A 26,664-nucleotide genomic window follows, 5' to 3' on the forward strand; every position below is an offset into this window, starting at 1 on the left:
CAACTCCACCTTAAACTCAAACATAGACTGCAATGGACCTAAGCCAGTTTGCACCAGCTGACGATCTGGCCCCTTATTCTCTAATGAGCCTGACCGTCTCATTTATCCGTGTTGGTTTATTTAGCTGCACCAGTTTTCAACAGCTGAGACTAACAGATTTTGCTGTTACCTGTGAATAATATGCTGACTTCGTAAATAGTCTAGAGCTAGTGCCATCTCACAAATATAAAGCTTCACTGTTTCCTCCGTGAATTGAACATTTTGCTGTAGATGATACCGTAGATCACCACCTAAGAGTAAATCCACTACCATAAACATGTCTTCTTCATCCTGAAACGAGTACCTACAGAAAACAAACACAGGTGAGTAAACAGCATGGCATCTTGCAAATTTCACAGATGCTACAAAATGAAGGAGCTTTTTTTTTATCCTAATTATACTCTACTTGTTAAATGATAACGACCATATGCTCTCCATTTGCCCAGGTAAAGTCACAGGAATATCCTGGCTTCAATATTTACATCATTTTAGTCGTGCATGCATGATTCAATATACTGTCTTATATTTTTAACTCGTTACGGCTATGTTCTGTTTGGATGAATTAATCTGCTTGCTGCCTTCCTCATTTTGTAACTTACACAGGCTATCCCATGCAAAATTTCTGTGGAGGGGCAGCAATGCACATTAATTTTACCCTACTTGCACAATCCATTGTTATATCCAGGGCACTGTCATTTAACTCCTATATTCTTAACACACTCTTCCTGATATAATCAATACTGTGCTGGAATAATGAGCAGCAAACCAAATGCAATTATCTGATAAACCTCCCTGCTATCAGCTCTAATGAGTCACCAACAAGGAATATGCTACCCAGAGCTACTGTTAGCCAATCTCCATTACAATTAAAATATTGGTGCTAATTCTAGCCCCCTGACTGAGCCTCTATCTGCTTCTCTGACATCTAGTGTGAAGGACCTATCATGGGCCGGGGAGACTGTCCTTGCTTCAGCAGTAGCATGAGGTCAATGTGTGGGGTGCTATGCTGCAGCCTCTCAAAGGCCCCATTGTGGGGAGCATACCTACAATTCTTAGTTCAGCTGGGAGAAAAATTTTGGACAAATAGTTTAGCTGCTGAAAAATGCAGTTTCAGGCTAACTAAAACTGTTCACAGATTTGACACCAATTTGCTAAATACTTTTGGCCCCAAAAATGTTTTGGGATAGATTCATAAAACCAGAGGAGGATCCTCTTGTTTACCTTGACAAAGCCCTGGCTGGAATGATTTAGTTGGGAATTGGTCCTGCTTTGAGCAGGGAGTTGGACTAGATGACCTCCTGAGGTCCCTTTCAACCCTGATATTCTATGATTCTATTCTATGATTCTGTGATACCCAATGGCCCTGTGGCTAGAGAACTGAGCTGGGATGGGGGAGACGAGACCCAGGGTCAAGTCCCCATTCTGTCTGATTCAGAGCAGGGAGCTGAACTTTGGTTTCCCACATTTTAGATGAGCACCTTAACCACAAAGATATAGGATATCTCGCCTGTTGAAGCTCTTCCTCTTTGTATAAAATACTTAAATAATCATTGGAGCAGGAATCTGAACTTGGATTTCTCACCTCCCAGCTGAGCCTTAGGAAGGGAGAGTGAGAACCTGGTGGTTGGGTTAGGTGACTCACCTGGGTTGAGGTGACACCTGGGTTCCAGTCCCTGTTCCAATGAACACCCAGAAAGCCAGTACAGGATCTGCACCATTTACTCAGTAAGCCAAATTCTTCTCTAACACCATGTGCAAATCCTCTGAGGTCAGTGAAATTGCACACAACATGCATCATGGCAGCCTGCGTGTCAACGGGATCATATGTTACAAAAGTTTATTGCTTATGTATCGTTTAAAAAAACCCTCATTATATATAGTATCAGCCAAACAAAATTAAAGGTCCCATCCTGAGTGGCATTCAGTAGGAATAAAGAACCCTTTGAGTGCATTTAGCACTTAATGGGAGGGGCTAAGCAACTCACAGGATTAGGCCCTAACTTATTTAGTTGAAAATAGTTATCTAAGATTTCTAGGGCTTCAGATTCAGCCTGGCCTTAACCAGGCCTACAGTTTTTGTAATCACAGTTTTGTCAGCAGAAATAATTACAGGTGAAATTTGGCACTCTCACTTCTTTGAGAGTGCAATTTGGTTCAATTTTAGCCTAAGGCTGAGGTCCATAGTTCCCATTGTTTTCCAGTGGAGCTGCGTGCTTAGCTCTGAAAATCAGACCGTTAGGTATGCAGTTACCTGATTTGTGGCACTATCAAGAAAATGGCCTGAACTGCATCTACGGGGAGGCTAAGCTATGAAAATTTGGCCTCAAGTTTCAATACTTTGCACTAATGATTTTCACTGTGAGAAACATTGTCAATCCCTGCTAACCATTCACCCAGAGCTACATAGTTCCCTATTATCTTTTATGAATCACTCACCTCATTAACAGGTAAAATTTGGGACTCTACTAAAGACCCATTTCATTTTAACTTCAGATTCATTCTAAATGCAGATTTTCTGTATTTTTCATAAACTGATTTTTCTCTTTTTTGAAAATGAAGTAGGAGAACACAAGAGCTAATTTAATTCATAGAATGTCAGAGCAGGAGCCTTATATCAGTTACAAAATAAAAAGGTCTTTTTAAAATCTGAAATAATTGGCTTTTGTGAGAAAACCCACCACACTCTGGGCATACCTCAAAAGAATTCCCAGTAGTCGATTGTGGCAACAGTACTACTTAGTGAATTACATGTGGGATTGTGTGATGCATGCATCACAAATTATGCATCATAAATTTCTGTTCTTATACTGAATGTGTGCTGGAAATGAATGTACAATTCTATTATCTGATAGTGCTAAGAGAAAACACTTTCTTAACAACCCCAGCAGAGCAATTGTTAAAATGGTTTGACAAACTTAGGCGGTTGTCTTGACTATACTGAAGTGACTTATTGAATCTAATCCTAAAGCATCATGCATTGACTTTATTTCATCATTTTATTTTAGTGCTATTGGGGTTTTTTCAATCTTTGGGAAATTTCACTGCTCATTAACATGGCTGGAGGATTAGCACTGGCTAATAGAGACTGACTCCTTGAAGCAAACATCCCTGCCAACTCTATCAATGCAGATTCAGCCTGTCCTGCTATCAGATTTATGGATCTTTCCTGAGATAAAGTGCCAGTAATTCCTGATGTGTCTTTGTGAAGTCAAACAATATGCAACAGGGATTAATTTTAGACTAACAAACACACTTCATTTGTGATATTAACTTTGGAATCCAACAGGAAATTTGGAATCTATTAGAGAAAACTATGGCACTATCAATATGCTGTACTGTATTTTTTATTTAAAAAAAATCACTTTATTTACCAGTTATTTTATGAACACGGTCTTTTTTTTTATCGTTAACAACACACTTTTCTTAACAGTAGAGAAGTGACTGCATGAGTCTTTAGGTAATTTGAAAAACTGCTGGATTGGAAATATTGGCTACCTGACTCCATTATATTCTCCAGATTCCAAATGAGGAATTGGGGTTTTACAAAAAGCTACTTTATCATTTGAAATAATATACTACAAACTGCAACAAAGGATGCGTGAAGCCATTTGAAAAATATAAAAGCAACTCAAAATTTAAACAGCCCAATGCCAATTTTCAGGTGGGATAAGGATGCTGCATCTCTCTCCCTCTCTGTCTCACTTTCAGCCCCCTTCCCAGTATGGCCATATCACCCTTCCTCCTTGCAACCTTCTTACCTGTCCCCAGCTTCCTTCCACCAAGCTATAGAGATTTGACCTTCCCCACTGACTATAAATATGGGTCATGGACTCATTCCTGTATCTTCCAATATCACCTCTTTCCTAATGCTTTCTTCGAAGATTCTGTCATGGAACTCAGTAATTCTGAAAACCTGTTTGTTGGACCTGCCTGCCAATGAATCGGTATCTCCATACATAAAGTACAATAACGTATAAGCTCTTTAATTAAATACCGTGACTAAATTGTTTGACTGCATCAAGGTTCCTTTGCCAAACTTCACTTTAACATGTTGAATTGCAAAATTATTTTAAATTTAACTTGAAAAGTGTTAGCAGATTAGTTATCTGATTTTCAGATTTGAAAGAAAACTTGTTTACCAATTAAAAATACAAAATATTCCAAAGATATCATGTAAGATAATTTACCAAATGCATTTCAAAATGTGCCTTAAAATGTAGACATCTTAGCTGCCAGCACAGATTCCCTGAGTTTTCACATATGCAAGAAATCCATTGATGACATGGAAACAACTCAGTAGACCTCCTTCATCGCCCCTTGTCAAGTGCAAACTGACTATGAGTGTTACTGTAAGGTGTTTGTGAATGCACGCAGTCACTAGAAGTGTACATCAGAAAAGAAGATATTCACCAGAGATTCACCAAGAATACATGCTCAATTTCCTGCAGGATCTCTAATTCTCTAAACACGTTTCGAACCTCATCTCTTTCGATGCATTGTTGTTTGTTCATGTACTTCATGGCATACATCTTCTCCGTATCTCTCTTTTGTACAATACACACCTAGAACCACACAAAAAAAAAGATGACAGTGATATATCTTTACTTGATGTTTTATCTGACTGTAGCTGTATCATTTGGTATCTTGGGGCTCAAATATGTGTGGTATTCAGTACAGTGCCAATTAAACTAATGGGGAGGGGATGAAAGGAACACTCAGCAAAATCAGGCCCATTTTAATTCAGGTGTTCTTTAGACATGGGCCTGTACAAAGTTATCAGTTCAAATACTTGTGGACTGTAGAAGATGTTTGAATTCTGAATTGGATCTGAATCAAAATTTTAGAACTGACCCTTTATCTTTATAATAGGCCAAATCAGAATCCCACATCCAAACATCCCCAAATTCTGGAGTGATCAAAATCTAGATTGGCATTTTGTTGACATCCTTTAAACTCCATTCCCATCTATAGTCACTAGGCACTCCCTGTGCACCCATGGGACTGAAGCCCTGTGGGTGGCACACCTAATGGGTCAGGTATGCCCTTTTATTCATATCAGTATTTGTTATTTTATGCCATAGCTCCTAAAAGTTTCCAGCGGGGATCAGGGCCCTAGAGTGCTCCAGTCCAGCCACCCTTCCTTCGCAGCTGTTGCTTAGTTTTTTTCACCACTCAGGGATGGGCTTCATGAAATTGCAGACAACTGACAAAGATTCAAATGGTCTATTTGAAAAGAAGGTTCTTTAAGAATAAATTAAAAACGAGATTAAGACAAAAGAAATAGACTGCATAACAGATCTAGTCTCACACGTGGAAAGAGTTATGCTAGGCAGGTACATGTTTATGCTTAGTTACAGCAAAGTAACATATTTCTAGGGAGCACTTTTTTCCCTTGTGATCCATTTAGCCACCAAGCCTACCAGTCCCATGTTGCTTATATATTAGGTCTCTTTCACATTCCTCTTATGCATTTCTGGCTCCTTTGATATGACTGGCTTATTATCACACCAAACATCTCCTTCCCCCAGCCTGGTCTACACTACAAAGATGGATTGACCTAAGTCGACTTGTTTCAACATAGGTTTGTATTATCCAAACCTAAATATGTCTCCCATCAGCTTAAGCACAGTTACAGCCCCCCCAGAACCCCTGCCAAATGACGCACAGCCAAAGTTGACTATTTTTATCAGCATAGTGCTAATGTAGACACTGCATCACCTGTGTCAGCCTTAACTGTCCTCTAGCATCTCCCATGACAGTGGTCACTCCGGTCACAATTTTGAACTCTACTGCCCAGTGGTCATTGATCCTGGAAGCCTGTCCCACCCCGTCCTCTTTAAAAACCTCAACATGTTTTTGAAATGCCTTTTCCTGGCTGGCCTCCTTGGTGAGCAAACCTTCTAGCCCACCTTTGCGAGCATCTGACCATGCCAGCTTTGCAATGACAGAAGGCCTGCCACTTCTATTGCAAATTGTATGTCAGACTTGGTGGGAACCCTACCAGCACCCAGAATGTCATTGTGGACGCTGCATTAGACCCAGGCATGATAATTCCTGCAGTGCACAGGGACGAGGATGAAGAGGGGATGAGGGAAATGGAGGGTGATTCAAAGCCTGCAGTGAGCCAGAAGCTCTTCAAAACTCCACTGTAGTTGAGCCAGTCCCACCAGGCAAGCACAGATAGCCTGGAGATGAAGGGGAAGGGAGCCCAGGTACATGCACATGCACACCTATCCCATCTGCCCAGTTAGAGAACAAATTCATCAACTTTTGCTTCTTCACTTTACTTTTAAAACCAGCACTGGAAATACAATTAAAGTTAATGCTTTAGAATGCATACTTAGTTGACACTTCAATCAACTATGATGTGTTAGAAAATTAATTAAAAAAATATAGTGTAGTAATCCGATTTACACAATCCACAACAGGTCACTGCCCTCCTCTGGATAGAGGTAGAATGAAGAGGTACAGCTGGTGTTCGCTTTTCCATTCTTTGGCTTGTTGGGCTAGATAGGTGACCCAAAATTCTCCCCATGAGAAGTACCTGGCTTATCTGAAGAGCATCTCTCTATTATCTTCTTGAACAATCTCAAAACTTTCACGGAAAATGCTCTGCAACCCTCTCCCAAACATTTCTAGGGATGGCAACCTTGTGTTTTCCCTGGTGATAGGAGACAGCCCCATGCCACTCTGTGATGAGTTCTGCTGGCACCATTACAATAAGCAGGCTAGCAACCTGGGGGGGTTCGGGATGCCAGTAGCAACAGTGTTCTCTGGACCTTTGTCATCCTCACGAGTAAGATATTAGTCAAAATCACCTCTGCATGTGAAAATATGCTAATATTTACTCCACTTTCCCTTTACTCATACCAAGGAGCAGCCAGCATCTAAACCTTCCATGCAACAGTCTCCACACGCCCATATACTCTGTACTAACCATGACTTAAGCTGAAGAGTGATGCTGTAACAAGGTGCTTCAAAGCTAAAGTGACAATAGCATTTTTTATTAAAGGTTTTTATGGGAATAATGGAAGGGAGTTGTGAGACCTCCCTTTCTCTTTTGACTGTAAATATAATGCCGTATCTGTATGTTTTAATCAGCAGCCTCTAGAATGGGGGACTTCAGAAGTGCCCCCTCCATGACCACTGAATGCCTGACCCAGATCGGGGAAGAAGGAAGCAGACCAGGGAGGACATGTTTTGTGCTATCCTCCAGTTCTCCACAGCTGCTGACTATGAACATGGAGATTGGAGGGGCCAAATGGCTAAAATCAGGGTGAAGGACCAGGAATGGAAAGGCTGATTGTTGGAGGAGAGGCAAAGGACTGGGACGTAAGGCAGGAAGTGCACCAGGACATTATGGGTTTGCTCAGGCAACAAATGCAGATGTTGCAGAACATTACTGAGCTAAATGCCCAAAGACCGAATACACAGCTGCCTTGCCATTCCATGGAAAACTCTATGATCACTGATTGCTATACCCCACAGCATACCAGGTGGCAGCAGAACATGAACTCTTACTCCTACCACTCAATGGCAGGAGAAAACAAATAGAACCATGACTACACTTATTCTGATCTGTGATAACTACAGGATAAGCCAGAAAGCACAGTCCCCTACTTGTTTTTACCATGAATGAAACATTGTAATACATTTTTGAATATGTAAACATGCATGTTTTACTCAGTTTTTATAAGGAAGCGTCACACTCTTACAGTGCTGCTAAAATGTTTTTAACATGTTTATTTGCACCTTAACTTTGTTTCCCATTATTTGCACACAATAAAGTTTTTTTTTTAAATGCAGAGTAAATTTACTAGTTTGCAGCAAGCAGATTTGCCACATTACAAATTCATAACAGGCACACAAGTTCCCAAAAGCATTGTATAACACGACTATAGCTGACTGTTCAAATGACTTTTTTAAGGACTCCATTAACTGCATAGCTCCACAGCTGGCTCTTCTAATAGCCTTTGTGTCTGGCTGTTAAAATTCAGCAAACAGCAGGTCCACCTCAGCCCTTCACTCATCCAGTAGCTTTTCCCATTTTGTTTCACAAATATTATCTAATAGCAATAACAATAGGAATGTGTGCCTTCCTGAGATCCAGTATAGTTATTAAATATCACCGTCATGCTTTGAGTCTACCAAATGCACATTCAGCAGGCACCCTGAACCTGCTCAGCCAGTAGTTGAATCTTTCCTTGGTTCTGTCAAGGTAGCCAGTGTACAGCTTCCTGAACCACAGGAGCAAGAGATCGGCTGGGTCCTCCAGATTTACTACTGGCATGTCAACATTGCCAAAGTGAATGTGCCAGTCAAGGAAGAATATCCCTGCTTGCAGCTTTTGCAAAAGTCCTGTGTTCTTAAAGATGCAAGCATCATACACCTTCCCTGCCCCGCCCACACTGTTATGATCAGTGAAGCATCCTCAGTGATCCACTAGTGGTTGCAGAACCCTCGAAAAGTTCCCCTTTCAGTTTATGTACTCACTTGCAAGGTGGAATTGGTGCCAGAATAGGGATATGCATCCCGTCTATTGCCCTACCACAGTTTGGGAACCCCATTGCTTCAGATCCATCTACTATTTCCTGCACATTGCTGAGAGTCACAGTCCCATGCAGAAGGATATGCTTAATGACTTTGCATGGTTAGACGACAATGGCCTCCACTGTGGATTTTCCAACTCTGAACTGATTCCCAACTGACCAGACCATGACGGCCACTCCCTTTAGCAGTGTCAGTGCTGCCCTTCCTCTGGTATCTTTGTGCCAGAGACCTCAGCACACTCATCCAGGAATGTGGCCTTTCACATCCAAAAGTTCTATAGCAACTGCTCATCATCTTCAATCTGCATTACAATGTGATCCCACTACTCAGTGCTCATTTCTCGGGCCCTGAAATGCTAATTTAACAAGTGGAATGGCTTTATGAATGCCAGTAGTAACCTGGCATTTTTATTCTTTCATCCAGTCATCATCCTCATTGCACTACTGGTTGTAGTAGTCACTGAAGTTTCACAGATATAGGAGAATTGTGTGTCGTGTATTAGCAATAATCATAAGAATTGAGCTGAGCTGTGCAGGAGCCATACTTCTGCCAGAGAGATGTCAGAGACTGAAAAGTGGTGGAAATGTTAAAAATGGCATGAAATTATAGCATGGAATAAGCATTATGGGATGGAGAATGTGGGATTGTGGGAACTTGACCCCTAATTCCCCAAAAATCCCTGAGGGAATTGCTGGTATCCCACAAAGCACTGCTAGAACACCCCACAAGGCTTTGTACCAGAGGGAATATCTACCCATGGTGTATTACATTTTCTATCGATGCAACTACTTGTGATGAGGATATGCAGCACCAATGTAAGCAACCAACTGTGCACATATCTGAATGACATATAGAAGCTGGCAGCTGTAAGCCAACATAACATATATTGACCAAACTTTGTAGTGTAGACATAGACCCAAAGTGGTGTTTCCTGTCTCCAAATTCACAGAGGGTTGTATTCAGTTCTGTGGCTAAACAGTTTCAGGATCCGTTTTCCTGTGTCACTTTTTACCTTAAATATGCTTTTGAAAGTAGAGCCACACAACTACGGACTTTCGGGCCACATTTGCAACTCCCTCACCCTACTCTTTGGCTGACTGTCTGTTTTTAGAAGATCTTTTTTGAGTATGATTAACCTCCTTGTCTGAAGATGTCAGTTTATAGACAGCTCATTGTCTGCACTGTCTTTGACTTTAAATAGACGTGGCTTATAAAATTCTTAGATTTTCCTCTTGACTTTAGCTCTACTCTGTATCACATGTGAATTGTTGACAGACTGAAACCAATCTGTCACATAATTTATTACGAGTATTCTGTTCCTTATATTCTGAAAAGACATAATCATTTAGTTCATATCATAGAAAATGATTAAACAATTTATTTGCATTATATTTATGATGCAATGAAAAACAAGGGCTTAACTGTTTAAAATACTATATATATATCAAAACCCCATATTATTTATATCAATCCCTCCCTTCAGAAGTGAGTTCCTCCACTAGACAGAAATTAAGTCTAAATGAGTTGTTTGCCACTCTTGTTTGACTAAATATTTTGTACATTCAATTCATACTACCACATTTTAAAGGTATAAAATAAGTTCCAGGTATAATTTTTAACTTACTTGGATGACAGTTGTGATTCTCAGGCTACTTTTAGAATGGAACTACATTTTTGTTGTCAAACATTCTTATGGTTCAGGGTAGCTTTTTGTGTTTTCCCTGTCTACCACTGATAATTTACAATGTGTGCTAATGCATTCAAGTATTAAATATCACAAGGAATAGTGTCTGATCCCCAGAGCCTATTGAAATCAATGGGAGTCTTTCAATTGACTTTCTTAGGCCTTGCATCAGACTGGATGTGAATAAACAGTAAATGATGTGTAATAGCAATTGGCTGCAAGAATATCTATCTTTAGCCTTCTAAGGTGATGGATTTAGTTGAAATTTTTTTAAAAACAAAACACCTCTTACTAATATAACAAAAGTTACAAAAGAAGTCGATTTTTTTTTAGTTTAAAACACTGATCTCAAAGGAAAGTACAGAAAGACACTGATAAGGGCTTCTCTACACCACACAGCTTTTAGTGACAAGACTGCATCAACACAGGCTTGTTGCTGAAAGTCAGCATGTGTAAACACTTTTTGTCAGTACTTTGTCATCACGTTTGCCGACAGAATACTTCCAGCCCTGTGAGCGGCATTAACTTTCTCTGCAGGAGAGCCTCCTGCTGACAAAGGTGCGGTCAGACTGCCACTTGCTTCGGCAAAACTTCTGTCTTTCGCGGGTGGGCTTTTTTAAGTACCCATGGAAGACAAAAGTTTTGTTGACAACTTCGCAGTGTAGACATACCCAAAGATACACAAAGAGAAATATCAAGTTAAATGAGACCCAAAATGGGTATGTAAGCTGCAAACAGCCTTATTTTTTAGCAGTCTACATAGAGTATCCTCACTGACTTGAAAGCACTAGGAGCAAAGTATTTCTGAAGCAGAATTTGAAAGCTTCACACATATATCACCTTTCACACATCACATTACAATAGTGCATAACCTCTGGATTCCATCAGTGAAAATGTCAGCTTCCAATTAATAAATTAAATCTGTCAGTGCCTTGGACATCAAGAGTCACAATATCTTGTCCTTGATATGTTTATTCAGCAGCAGACATGATGGCAGCAATTGTTGGTATCAAAAGGTTAATTTGTTATTTTCCCCACCACCACCCTTAAGCATTATGAAATACTGCAAAATCAGTCAGCTTGATTGTGGATACTGGCTAATTTTTCTTTTGGAATATCTTTCTGTTATTCTTCTGTGTACTAATGAAACTCTAATGATCAAGGTAACTATTTTTAAATAAGCTAATGAAAATTCTACACATGGTATAGTTGTCTGTTCTCTTTTAATTGCCATACTTATGATTACAATGCAGTGCACACATTTTCTAAAAAAATCATTTATATAGCTCCTCATCTGGAACAGCAGACTAAGATGACCTCAAAGTGACTTTTCATGACTCATTAGAAAGAATCAATATCTTCCATTGTTGTATGCAGTGTTGTTGTAGCCATGTTGGTCCCAGGATATTGGAGACACAAGGTGGGTGAAGTAATATTGTTAGAAAGAGAACATTTATATGATATCAAAATCAAACAAGATAAGTTTTATACATGGAGGGGAAAAAAACAAACTAACCCATTAAACTATTCCAAACTTCCAGAATACTTCCATTAATAACAATTTGAAAGTACTAATGGCAGATAATATAAAATTATCATGGATATATTACAGCTTGAAAGAGACCGCATAGTGGATAGTTACTATTAGCTTGGTAAAAACATCTGATTTAAAGATACAGATTGAAATTGTGGGTATTATCTTGCAGTTACCAATATGATTCTTACTGAACAAGAATGTTATGGATTTAAATATTTATACACATACCTAGCTGTTGACACGTTTACTATGAAAAGAGATGTTAAACCAAGATCCTATCTATCTGCCTCCTGTAGCAGCTGGTAGATGTTCAAGGTTATCATCACATTATTTTCTCTGATGATTATTTCTTTCACTTGCTACTACCACAGTTACTGGTTATATGCATAATGGTAATAAATATTTCCTAAACCTGGACACACATGGCTGCATGATGAAATCTCTCTATTAACGCTAATCTTATTTTCTGCAATATGATATCTGCTGATATTAAAGGAAACTGAAGTGTAAAAGCTAGTAGCTAACAGCCACAACTGACACTCAGTTACTAATAGCTGTTCCTGTTTTCCATTTCTTTAGAAATAGAGGTCATGTTGGCAAAAGATATGAAAGAGATTATAGGCCTCACTCACCGCTGTGTTATTCCATCTTTGCACTGCAGTAAGGCCATTAAGATCAGAACTGAAGAGAGGAAAAGGTGACACATTAACCTCTTGGTGTCAGCACTTGTTGGCATCATGTCCATTATTGAGAATGAATACTGATTAAATTATAGCAACTCTGATGTTAATCTGGAATAATACAACAGTGAATCAGGCACTATATTTTAGATAACATCAACATTTATTCTATATTACATGTATTATAGAATAGTTATAGAGTTTAATAACTGTACCACAGCACTGATTCACTCAATATCATAATGATTATTGATGCAGGCTGGTAAATTCTGACAATGTTTCGTTGGTTTCTTCTTTGTCTGCTTTATCATCCATCTTTCTTTTCTTTAATCATCTTATTTTCTTTGGTGCTATTCTTTTTCCTTCTCAGTTTTCACAAGATGTTGGTATTAAAACTTGGAGGGGGGGCGGCATTTTGAAATGTTATCCTCTAACATGGCTCATTTTATGCTACTTCTGGAACTCCCTTCTATCTTACATCTCCATATAGCACTTTTTAAACTGAAAAATACTGTTAATAAAAGATTAAGGATTTAAAAAAAATTTATAAACAAGCGAGAACACACTAATAGCTTATTGTTGTTAGCAGGCAGCTAACTAAGAGTGGGAGTTAGAACTCATGCATCAAGATTTCAGCCTTTGAAAAATGATGGGCAAATGACTTGTTTATTAGTTTAGAGGTGGTGGATGAGGAGAAAAATGGGAAGGAATCTTGTAAGGGTCTTCAGATGTCTGCAACACCACAAACCTTGTGCTTCATACTGCATTAGGGTACTATGAACTCTAATGCAGTGATTCTCAACCAAGGCTCTGGGGCTGCAAGCAGTTTTCAGGGGGACCGCCAAACAGGACAAGCATTAGACTCACTGGGGCCCAGGGCAGAAAGCCAAAGCCCCATAGCACGAGGCTGAAGCCCAGAGCCCTGAGCCCTGCCATCTGGGGCTGAAGCAGACGCCTGAGAAACTTAGCTTCTTGGTGCCCCCTGTGGTTTTGGGCCCTGGGCAATTGTCCTGCTTGCTATCCCTTAACGCAGGCCCTGGCTTTTATATGCAGAAGACCAGATGTTGTGACACAGGTGGGAGGGCCTCAGAAAGAAAATTGTTGAGAACCCCTGCTCTAGTGGAAATGAATAGGGTTGGCCTCATGGATCCAAATGTTTGCGACGCTTGTGATTCTGATAAAAAACCAGTTTTGTGCATGCTGTTTGAGTGTGTGATGCAAAACCAGTAATTCATCTTGAAAACAAAAATGTTGAGAATATAAAAAGCACTCTACTTGCCCAATAAACCCTCCTCTCCGCTATTCACATTAACTACATTGTAGTTGACATACACATCATGCCAGGTTCTATCCTGTGCCTGAGCACCACTCAGCACAGAAGAGGGGGATACTGAGGCAGCTAGTTATGGCTCTCTGTTCCTGATGGCTGGTATATCCTTAATGGATCCCGTGTCTGTGAAGAGTTGGTACTGCAGAGCCCCTCTGACATGTCCCCTTCCTTGCCTGGTATGCCACTCTCTTTCCTGGTACATCCCCTAAGCTGCAGCCGATGAGCAGAAGGGCAGAGACCTAGATAGGGAATTTTTCTATGCAGGGGGAATTTTCTGCTGGCCATTTGTAGCCAGTTGCTGACACCTTTGTATTGCCTGCGTGATACAAAAGGGATAGATCTCAATAGAGAATCCAATCCTTACTGATTATATACTCTTTTGGGGAGAGAAAATAAACATATTCTTTTTCATTTATGCTGCTTTTCCCAATGAGGGTCGTGGCAACAGCATGGACAGTAGGGAAGACCAGACTTCCTTAACAGGTTTCAGCTCCTCCTGGGGGATTCTCCAGCATTCCCTGGCCAGACAGGAGATATAATCCCTCCAGCATGTTCTGGGTCAGCCTTGGGGCCTCCTCCCAGTGTGCCTGGTAGAGTTCCAAAGGAAGCCTCCTAGGAGGCATCCTTATCAGATGCCCGAACAACCTCAGCTGGCTCCTCTCGATCTGCAGGAGTAGCAGCTGTATGCTGAGGCTCTCCCGAATAGCCAACCCTCTCACCCTATCTCAGAGAGTAAGCTCAGCCACCTTGCATAGAAACCTACTTTCTGCCGCTTGTACCTGTGATCTTATCCTTTCGGTCATTATCCAAAGTTCATGACCATAGGTGAGGATGGGGACGTAGATCGACCCGTAAACTGAGAGCTTTGAGAACTCAGCTCCCACTTCACCACCATGGATTGGTACATCACCGCATGCCTGCTGCTGCCGCACCAATCCAACAGTCAATCTCACGCTCCTGCTTATCATTACTTGTGAACAAGACCCCTAGACACTTGAACTCTTCCACTAAAGGCAACTGCTCCCCCCTCACCTGGAGAAAGCAGTCCACTTTCTTCCAGGAGAGGACCATGACCTCTGACTTGGAGGTGCTGATTCTCATCCCAGCCAGCAGTGAAACATTTGAGTGCACATTGGAGATCACAATCTGAAGAAGCAAGAAGGACAATATCATCTGCAAACAGTAGAGATGCCACCTCTGAGTCCCTGTACTGGATGTACTCTGCAGCTCGGCTGTGCCTTGATATCCTATCCATGAAAATCACGAACTGGAGTGAGATTCTCAATAGAGAATCCGATCCTTGATCTTTATTGATTATATACCCTTTTGGGGAGAGAAAATAAACTCTTTTGCGAAATTCTTTGTAAGTGGTTACCACAAACCTCTCTCCGGCCTATCCAAACTCAGGAGTTTTCAAGCAGCCCCTCTAATTTCAGACTAAAGCCAGAAGGGGCCATTATGATAATCTAATCTGACCTCCTATGTAACACACAACATAGAATTTCACCCAATGATTCCTACAGGTAGCCCAATAATTGTGGTTGAATTAGAGCATGTATTTTAGAAAGATATAAAATGTTGATTGAAAGACTCCAATGAAGAATTTACCACAAGCCCGTGGTTGATTATTTGCATTATTTCCAATTTGAATTAATCCTATAAGAATGGGTTTCTAGCAGAGGCAGATGTAGCCTCCTGATTCAATGGATGCACTGTACTAAATTGCAGAAGGGGGCACCGACAGAGAGGCAGCCTGCCCAAACCTGAGTGGGGCTGCAACTCCATGAATCAGGTCTCAATGCCTGCAATGGGGAACCAGGCCCAGTACTGTGGGACAGGAGCTGCCACTGCTGGATGAGGACCGGGCAAACTCACTTTCTATCACCCACCCCAGGGACCTTCCATCTGCACCTGGCCAAGAGACATGTATGTTTGCCTGTTTTTACACCCATGGTTTCATGATTGCTGTGTGTGCAATTGAACCTGTTAAAGCCACCTGTGATGTCTAGGCTACAGGACCTGGTGAACTGTACCATCACCCATAATATCTTCTAGAATGGAAAAACTGCCAGCTCATAACTACCATAGATAATACTTAGTGGATAAAAAATAATTACAAATTTGTAGGCACAAGTAACATTTGATTCTGTCTAAAACAACCTAATACACAAATCTTGCAGAAATACATTTTACAGACTATAAGAAAACAACTCTACTCTTACCATTTCCTTGCTGCCTATACCACTTTAACCAGAAATGGTCATTGTGCTAAAGCCGTGGTTCTTAAGCTTTACTGCAGCCTGCAACCCTTTGGTTTTCAAAATAGCTTCTAGCACCCATTATAAAAAATGGTTGAAGTAGGTCAGTTCTTTAAACCTAGATATATATTTTTTGTTTGTATATTACAGCAATTGTTAATAAAAAGTATACTGTTAGTAAATACAAAGGTTTGATGAAACAAAGTAGTTGTACATGCCTGTGCTTAATTTGTGTTTTCGATGATTTACCTTCTAAAAATCTGGCATGTCTCGCACCCCCAGAAAGGGCATCTCGCACCCCCAGGGGGTGCATGCACCCAGGTTAAGAGCCACTGCTCTAAAGCATCCCTAAAAATGGCAATGTTGTGTTATATTATGTAGTTCAGCTGGGGGCTAGTCATGAAAATTGGAACACCCTCCCTAAACCCAAAAAACTCTTTGATTTCAGTTCATCTCATATTAAGGTTTGAAGACCATGGATTTCTCAGTGTGCATTTTTAAGGAGCAGGAAATGTATTCCAAGTGTCATGGATAACTCTACATTAATGGTTTTGATTTGTAATAGCATACCATGTACTTTGTAGTATATTAATTTCCTTTGCTTCTTGTTTACATGCGGGAAACCAGAAACAGTGTAATGAATGAGAAAAGGATGAAAGCTACTTGTACCCTGTAATCATAATAAATAAGTTTTATGAAATGTAATTGCACCAAGAAAACACAAAATCATCCCAATTTATTCAAGCTCTCTAGAAATCTTTGTTCTCGGGCTTCTTGAAAATGTTAATGAGAGTACATGGGAATTATCTTCTGTTAGCCAAGAATTTCAGCATGTGGTTAGGGGATGTGTGTGCAAAGAGAAGGGGACACTTGAATTCTGACACCCAGAAGTGTTGATATAATCCTAATTTCATGCTTTGTCTGGAGTATGGCTATTACTTTGGGATCTGATCTTGTGGGTCCTAATCCAACTGGCATTAAAATCAATAGGAGTCTTTCCATTGACTTTTAGGAGGTGGGAGTTGGATTGGGCCCTAAGAAGCAAGAGGACAAAGTTTTGTACAGCACTCTATGAAGTTGCTCTAATTTATGCCAACAACTACTTCAGTCACTGGAAGCTCCTAGGATTGCCATCTATGGCCCCCACATGAATCTGTTGCAAGATTTCTCTGACCACACAGACACGTAGCATATATATATATATATATATATATATATATATATATATATATATATATATATATATATATATATATATATATATATATATATATATATATATATATATATATATATATATATATATATATTATATATATACACACATATATACACACACATACATTTATCTTTTTTTTTCTATTTCTCTGCTTGACAGAGTCCTGTCTACAGGCAGAATGCACAGTATTTACTTGGTAAAAAGTTAAAGTATAAAAGTAACCTTATCTTTAAATTAATCTGAGATTCATTATTCAGGACTATCTTGGTTCTATTATACTGCATAGCATGGAAGACAGCAGAAAGAAGGAGGGTATTGTCCTAATTTCTCCAAAATCCAGTCCCTTATTGCATAGAAGAAAATTTTCAGCAGTTAAATATGGTCATTAGAAAAACTGTATTCAGTTTTGCCAGGTTCGGGATGCAGAAGACAGGGATCAGCTGGTAGTAGTTTGCTCAAGACATTTCATATAAAAGATTTAAGAGAGTCCCAAATAACCCGAACATTGAGCTGCTGCCAAATGGTTTGTATACAGCTCCCTTCACTTTTATTGCATTAAAAGCATAAAGGGTTTAGAAATGAAATTACATTTACTATTTAGGAAAGAATATATGAATTCATATCTCCCAAATCTATCTCACTTGAAACCCTGGACAATGTCTTGTATTCCCATCCACAGCTGACAATCCATTTTCAGCTGAACCTGGAGCTGCATAGATCTCTATTCCAAAACATATTTAAGTTTACTGATATATGTGAAGAAACATGGATCAGTGAGCCATGCAGTGTTTAAAAAAGTGGGTTGACTTCTTTTTGCAAATGATTCTATTTCTTCAGGCAAGTTACTTTTAAAATGTGAGTGGGTCAGAATACATGGAAACCTAAACTTGTGGATAGTTCTAAAGTCATGAAACTCACCTCTGCCTTCTGAATGAAAAGACAAACAACACTTGGTAGAGCCACAAAGAAATGTAATTGTTTCTTTAAACAGCTGCTACTAAAGTTTGTCAGAATGTTTCCAGAGTCCTTTATGCATCCTACCATATTAGGACTAGAATGCAGTAATCATTTGCCATGTAGCTCTTAAATACTAAATTTAAAATACTGACTTGCAAAATCCCTTCTCTGAGATGAAAACTTCTTAAAAGAAATAGGGATCATATGGAAGGAAAATAAAACTTGATGAGCATACGGTACCATTGGCATCTCTGCTCCTGAGAGCCAGGAGATGCTAGGATTTTGAGAAAACAGAACCAAAGTTGGTTGAAAACATATTTTGCAATACCTGAGTATTTATACTGTGTATAGAAGTTTGGTGTAATTTTTAACTAAATTGGCTAGTAATTTATATGGTTTGTCCTTTTTTGCTGGTTTATTTTGCGTCCAATAGAAAATTATATTGCAGTATGTCTAATACCAAACTTCTAGGAAAGTTGACAGATAAGTAATTCTGAGCAGCAGACTGTGAAATGAGAACATCAGAACTCTGTGTAGTCCTGGGCAAGTCATGCAAACTCTTTTACTTAGTTTCCCTGTCTATAAAAGAGGGATAACACTAGAGATTAGTGTCATAATTAATTAGCTAAGTGTTTTGAACCTTTTTGTCCAAATTCCTCAGACCACACTCTAGTGAATCACCACTGACACCAATGGGTCTGCTCACTAAACAGCCCCCAAACACTGTCTATTGGGTTTGCCTTTATCAGTAGAAGCAGTCAAAGAGCGATATCTAATATATGGTATTTATTTTATGCCCAAGAGATTTTAGCCATTAATATGATTTTATTTCTCTATTCCAAGAAAGACATTGCATTGCTTCTCTTTGCCATCTTTGATGTTTCACATAACAAAACAGGGCTAATTTTGCTGACTATTTGTTGTGAATTTGTCCCCATGGTTTCCACTGTCAGAAGTTTCCACTCTCTGTAGTGCAGATGGCAAATACATCCATTTAAAGCTTCTGAGATAATCAGCAAAATGTCCAAATGTCAAGGAAATGGGTACATGAACTGATGTAGCTGGAACAGCAATCTGGATATACTTTAAATTGCAGATGAAGCTATTGAACATGCATGGAAAGGCTTTATGATGGAGACTCCAGAATTATGAGGAAAATGTCAAGTCAATGCCATGGTCCAGACTGTGTTTTTGTCTCTAAGAGGAAAGCACAGGGGAAGAGAGAGCTCAAGGAGCTCCCTTAATCTGTGTCTCTGCACATGATCCCACTGCACTATGCCTAGGGAGTACAGATCATCATAGAATATCAGAGTTGGAAAGGACCTCAGGTGGTATGTAGTCCAACCTCCTGCTCAAAGCAGGACTAATCCCCAGACAGATTTTTGCCCCAGATCCCTAAATGGCCCCCTCAAGGACTGAACTCACAACCTTGGATTTAGTAGGCCAATGTTCAAACCACTGAGCTATCCCTCCCCCAATGTGAGGGCCCTCAGCCACAACAGATTTTCCTGATGAGTTGGAGTGGAGGGGCAAGGGCCATGATCCTCACCCCACTCTCTGTACTGGCCAAAAGAGGTGGCTGAGAATGGAGCGGAACAAATGTTGCACGCATTTAAGGTGAGCTGCCACTCCAGCATGCACTCCCTGCACACCAAGAGAAGGAACAGATGCTGAATCAGCCAGAATTTCTCCTGGCAGTCCCACCACAATGTGCCTATTTTTACACTACCTGTTGCAGGGCTCTGCCTTAGAGGAACAATTTAGTCCTGTTTGACTCCTGTACAGGGCTCTCCAGAAATAATTCAAAATTAGTGCATGAATCAGGGAAGTCTCTTAGAACCCCAGACAGAAAGCGCAGCGGAAGGCTTTCATTTTCTCTTGTAGCTTTTATTACCATAGTACTTAGGAGCACTAGTCAAGGAACAGGACCCCTTTGTGCTAGGCATTGTAGAAACTCAGAACCCAAAAGACGACCTCTTCCCTAAAGAGTTTACCATCTAAGCAAACAACAGGAAACTGCAGATGGAGATAGGCAGGCAGACAGACAGGAGAGAACAATGAAACAATGAGATAATAGCTATAAGGGGCAGGTTGTCTACTGGCAGCCCCTTGGGGCACTAGACACCCAGTGTATACAGGGAGGAGGCAGGATTGCGGCTCTTCTCACCCCTGAAAAGCATCGCTGGGTGACCAGGGTGAAAGTACATGCTCCACCTTCCTAAAAATCCACTCCCCCTGCATGCCAGTAAACCCTGACACTTTGTTTAGTTCCTGCTGCCGTAGTGAAGCTCCGTATTGCCCCTGTATACAGACATGTGCCAAAGAGATCCTAGATATCAAGCAGTCCTGAAATGCAAATCAAGTTTACTTAATTTTCTTTTAATATCTGGAAATCAAAGACAAACAAAAAGGACAGCTTTACCTTTTCTATTGTGGAAGAAAAAGAAAAGCCTTTACAGACTGAACAGCTGGCATAATTATGAGTCCATTGTTAGTGAAATGAGCTCATTATTATTTATTTTTGCCAGCTGATGACTGATTCATGGACAACATTTCAAACACCAGATCATAGCATGGTGTACTAATCTGGGGAATCTATGTTCAATTTATGAATTCTGTTTGAGATTATGAATTCTCTATGTGTATCTATATCAAACTACAAATTCCATTTTGATTGTAAGGCTGTTCTGCCTTCTCTGCTATCTTTTTACCTCCACCTTGGTTTGAAATTTCTTGACATAGGGCTAACAACAGAAGATCGTTAAACCTTGGTGATTATTTATTAGAATGGAGGCACCCTAGGTCAATGATTTGGCTATTATCCAAAAGAACAAGTCCTTGCAGATGGGTTGGTAACCAAGCAACTGATCACTGGATGGTGGGGAGGCACTGAGCCTGACTTAAGGGGTCACCTGACAAAGAGGACTGGAAGTTATAAAAAGAAGGCTCTCTTACCAGCTGTTTTAGAAAGGAAGAAGAGGCCAGAATTAGAAGGAAGCAGGCTGCAGGACTGAGCTCAGACTCCATGTTTTCGAGAAGAAGCCATGAGCTGCCATGAGCATGGATACCATTGAGGACTCCGTCTAGATTCCAAAGAATGCTCAAGAGTGATGAGAAAACTAAGGTGGGGACAGCATACAGGTGTTTATCTCTTGTGTTATCTAAAGTGAAGGGTGATTGGGCTAGAAACCTTGTGCAAAGTCTGTGTCTTTTTGTTTCAACTGTCATGTGTCCCTGAAGAGGTAAACTATAAAACAGAGTTTGAGGCCCTATACAGCTGGGCCATGGAGTCCCAGCTCTCAGAAAGGGAGGCAGAAAAAGAATCTGCATTCTGAGAGTGTGCCTAGAAACCCACAGCCAGAAGCAATGCATGCACTCTGCTTAGATTCAGGAAAGCTGCAAAGCACACAGGTCCAGTATGTAAGGCCCAAATACATCTGCCTGGTGAGTGTCCAGCAGGGGCACCTTGACAAAATCTGTGACACTTGAAGTTCAATATAAAAAGAAAACTAATATTAGGAGCAGATGAATGGACTGTGTTTGATAGACATGGATCTTTGACTGATTCAACCTCTACTGACGTACATAAACCTAGTCCTGCAAACTGTCTGTTGGTGAAACTTGCTTTTTTTCCTGCAAAGGTTACTCAAAGAGCTACTGTAATGGGTACAAGAATGTTTTCCAGCTCCTGCCAAAATCCTGGCATGAGTGAGGATGGAAATGGAGTATTGGAATCCAGATGCAGATCCAGCCTTCCCTCTCATGAAGGCTTCTTGGGATTAGAGGCAAAGGGCCATCAGGTGCCCCAAAATGCATGATGAGTTATTTGATTGTCCTGCCCTTGCCTCTTTTTGTGCTCTTTTTGTGGAGATTTTTGGAGATTTTCTTTGGTTGTTTTCTTTTATTAACTCAGTGTTTTGTATCTTTTCTTTTCCTCAGTGCTCATGCTGATACCTGCATTTTTTTTGGTCCACTTTACCAGCCACCTCCTTATATAAAGTAGACTTTGACTTTTTTTCCTCTAGAAATGTAATAACTCCTTTTCCTTGATGGTTTTGAATGACTGAAATGTGCTAAAATCCCCACTTAGATTAAAGGTCATCTAATCCTTTGATAACATGTCCTGAGTTATCTCAAACTAACTATACTGGACAGCACAATTTGTCGATGGGCTGAAACAAAAGCAAGTATTTTGTATTCCAGACAATGTCCATGAGGCAGATCAAATATTTGAGATTAATTGCTTATCTCTGCTGTATAAAGACATCTTTTTTTTTCTTCTGCAAATTCAGACGTCATTCCAAATTAAGGCACTCATGATCCTGTACTTCTCTTGGAAATTATTGTCACATTCAATGCAGAAATATCATTCTGCTCAAGGGATCTTCCTTTTGTTTCTGAAATCCGAGTGGAATTTTTTAAAACTTCTTAATGGCTTCTACTTTTGAAAGGGTGCATAAATGCACTGCAGTCCTTACACACACAAAAGTTTTTGTCAAGGCTGATTTCCCACTCTGGCCATTTGAGTGCAGAAGGTGAGGGCCTGCAAGGATTCTAAAAATTAATACTGGCCACTTCAGGCTTGTATTAAACTTCCACGGTTACAGCTTTTCTCTGACCTTGGATGGATAGATGCTGCCACAACCCAAGTGCAAAACCCCTTTGAGAACCCAGGAGGGCACACTTGGGAATTCCTTCCTGTGGGATACTCTCAAGCCTTTCACACCCCCACCCCCACCCCATTCCATGGAAGAGCTGAGAAAGAATTAAAGAAATCAGCTGTTGCCATCAGCTAATTAAACAGCATGTGCACAAACCTCTTAAGACACAAAAATCCAATTCTGTTCTTTAAAAAGGAAATTTTTATTAATAAAATAAGAGAGAAAATATAGCTGTGAACTTAGGCATTTGCTACATTTAAAAAAATACAACTACAAGGATTAAGCTTAGGTCAAGGAAACTGATTCACTCTTGGATTTCTACTGGCAGACTCCAGACTGTGGACCCCCAGATGCATAAAACCTACTCAGACCAGGGGAGATGCGTAGACGTCACATTGCCATTCTACTGCAGAGCTGGAGCTGCACTGAATGTGGGGGATGCTAGCTATATAAGGAAATGGCCAGGATGCTTGATAACGCACTGATTCCATTGACAGATCTTAGATGGTACCTAATGATAATTTAAAACTGTTTTCTCCACCTAGAACCCCAGGAGGGAGCATCAGTATAACATTTCTGTCCTTCCACGGGGTGAATCCCCCAGGAGGCACAGCTGCCCAGGGGGCAGCAACTTTCATCCATTAAGGTTGAATCAAGCCCAGTGAGGTTACTCCAGATTTATCCTGGTAAAAACAAAAGCTAAATTTGTCCCTTGATCTTCTGTCCATTTAATGTGAAGCTAAAGTCACCTTTGATATCAGTTGTTTTTTGAATTAATAGATTATCCAACCGATAATATGTGCAAATAAACCACTACAATGGAACAGAACGTACTCTGTTCTCTACAGCAGTCTATACTATTGCTGTTGAGTCCCCAGAATTCAGCCTGAAATGTCATTGTTGCTTATTTTTTCTAACAGAACATATGGAACCTTCTATATAGGCCAAAATACAGAGCCCAGCACCTGAGTCTAGAAGTTGGATTAGGTAAGGGAAATAGGAGACGAAGTGGGTATTCACCCACGAAAGCTCATGCTCCAATACATCTGTTAGTCTATAAGGTGCCACAGGACTCTTCGTTGCTTTTAAAGATACAGTTGAAAGTCTGGGAAGGGAGAATACTTAGTGGGTAATATGGCCCTGATTCATGAAAGCACTTAAGCATGTGCTTAAATCCATTTCCACTCAGCATAACACTTAAGCCTGTGGTTAACTTCAGCGTGTGTTTACTCCCCATTGGGATTTAAGGACATACTTAAGGGCTATCCTGAACAGGGATGCTTTTCCGAATCAGGGCCTATGACGAGCAATAGTAAAAGCTGAAATTACAAGGTGTTGCATAAATGAGTTGCAGATTTGATATAGGTTGCTGTAAATTATGCATTACACATGCTGTTATAAAACCAATCAGATTTTTGACTAGTTCTTTCTACTTGGTCCATCTTTAACAGTTCAGCTGTTAAACTAAAACAAGCAGCAAATTGTTTCATTTCTCTGAATGCATTCTTGTCACACACATTTCTGTCTGATGATTGGAATTAAATCAGGATTATGCAGCCTGCAAAGGAGAAGAGTTGGAGAGGACTTGATTGAGGTAATTAAGATTATGGAAGTTGGAATGGAAATGTATAATAAGACAGCATAATAATGAAAGGTACAACACCAAGGGTTCACAAATGCGGAACAAATGATGCGAAAATACTTATCACTATTAATGTTGGCCAGGATTTTTCTGTCAAAATGGTTTTTCAATGGAAAATGCAGTTTATTTTCAAGCAAAAACTTCAATGGGTAACCTTCAGTTTTTCAAAGAAAATTCCTATTTTCCACTGGGAAAGCTTTTTATTTTTCCAGTGGAAAATTTGAAACAATATATTAAGTTTTGCGTCTGCTTGATCTGAAGCAGAATACTTCAGTTTGTTTAACTAACCCAAAACATTTCATTATGAATCATTTCAACGTTAAACTGCATTTCTCCATTGTGGTGCAATGCATCATGGGAGCTGTTGTTTTTCTCCATTCTCTCCTATTGGCCAGGGTCCCTTGGCTAGACTATACCTTTCATGATGCTACTAGGATATCCTCCCCTGCTCAGTGGTATATCATGGACGTCATGACTAGAGGTGCATCATGGGAGAAGTAGTCTAGCCAAGGAGCCTGGCATATAGGGGAAAATAGGGGCATCAGGCTCCTATATCTTTTTTGAAACGGACTGGCCACATCTGCAAGCAGTATTCAAGATGCGGGCATACCATGGATTTATATAAAGGCAATTATTTTCTGTTTTATTATCTATACCTTTCTTAATGATTCCCAACATTCTGTTAGCTTTTTTGACTGCCGCTGCTTGTGAATTTACGCCAGCAGAGAACCTAGCCCAAGGTGTTTCACAGATTCATAGTAAGGCTGTCAAGCGATTAAAAAAATTAATTCCAATTAATTGCACTGTTAATAATAGAATATAAAATATTTTGGATGTTTTTCTACATTTTTAAATATATTGATTTCAGTTACAACACAGAATAAAAAGTGTAGAGAGCTCACTTTATATTTATTTTATTACAAATATTTGCACTGTAAAAAACAAAAGAAATAGTATTTTTCAATTCACCTCAAACAAGTACTGTAGTGCAATTTCTTTATCATGAAAGTTGAACTTACAAATGTAGAATTATGTACAACCCCTTCCCCCTGCCCCGCATTCAAAAATAAAACAGTGTAAAACTTTAGAGCCTTCAGGTCCAATCAGTCCTACTTCTTGTTTGGACAATCACTCAGACAAACAAGGTTTTTTTTTACATTTGCAGAAGATAATGCTGCCTGCTTCTTTACAATGTCATCTGAAAATGAGAACAGATGTTTGCATGGCACTGTTGTAGCCGGCATCACAAGATATTTACATGTCAGATGCGCTAAAGATTGATATGTTCCTTGATGCTTCTGTCATAAACAGATAGCTAAGGGTTAATGTCTCTTTCACCTGGAGCACCTGACCAGAGGACCAATCAGGAAACCGGATTTTTTCAACTTTGGGTGGAGGGAATTGTGTGTCTGAAGTCTTTGTTTTCTGGCTGCCTGCTTTCTCTGAGCTTTGGAGAAGTAGTTCTGTTTTCTAATCTTCTGTTTCTAAGTGTAAGGACAAAGAGATCAGATAGTAAGTTATATGGTTTCTTTTCTTTGGTATTTGCATGAATATAAGTGCTGGAGTGCTTTGATTTGTATTCTTTTGAATAAGGCTGTTTATTCAATATTCTTTTAAGCAATTGACCCTGTATTGTATCATCTTAATACAGAGAGACCATTTGTATTTTTTCTTTCTTTTTTTATAAAGCTTTCTTTTAAGACCTGTTGGAGTTTTTCTTTACTTCAGGGAAATTGAGTCTGTACTCACCAGGGAATTGGTGGGAGGAAGAAATCAGGGGAGATCGGTGTGTGTTGAATTGGCTAGCCTGATTTTGCATTCCCTCTGGGGGAATAGGAAAGTCCTTTTTGTTCCAGGACCGGGAACGGAGAGGGGGAGTCACTCTGTTTGGATTCACAGAGCTTGTGTCTGTGTATCTCTCCAGGAGCACCTGGAGGGGGGGAGGGAAAAAGGATTATTTCCCTTTGTTGTGAGACTCAAGGGATTTGGGTCTTGGGGTCCCCAGGGAAGGTTTTTCAGGGGGACCAGAGTGCCCCAAAACACTCTAATTTTTTGGGTGGTGGCAGCAAGTACCAGGTCCAAGCTGGTGACTAAGCTTGGAGGTTTT

General features: G+C 40.0%; 1 protein-coding gene across 5 annotated transcripts in view; it reads right to left on the reverse strand.

Annotated features, from left to right (window-relative positions):
• The window catches only part of STK32C (serine/threonine kinase 32C), a 225,026-nt gene that overhangs the window by 12,844 nt on the left and 185,518 nt on the right, over positions 1-26,664 (reverse strand). For 4 of the 5 annotated variants that reach the window (XM_030570519.1, XM_030570516.1, XM_030570518.1 and 1 more), the window contains exons 3-4: positions 4,450-4,601; positions 170-343 (exon numbers count right to left, since the gene is read on the reverse strand). In XM_030570519.1, coding sequence (XP_030426379.1) covers positions 170-343; positions 4,450-4,601 — 326 coding nt within the window. Of the gene's footprint in view, positions 1-169; positions 344-4,449; positions 4,602-26,664 lie in introns of those variants that run through there. The other variant, XM_030570520.1, reaches the window with a different exon arrangement.

Source organism: Gopherus evgoodei, chromosome 7, assembly GCF_007399415.2.
Source record: "Gopherus evgoodei ecotype Sinaloan lineage chromosome 7, rGopEvg1_v1.p, whole genome shotgun sequence".
NCBI lineage: Eukaryota > Metazoa > Chordata > Testudines > Testudinidae > Gopherus > Gopherus evgoodei.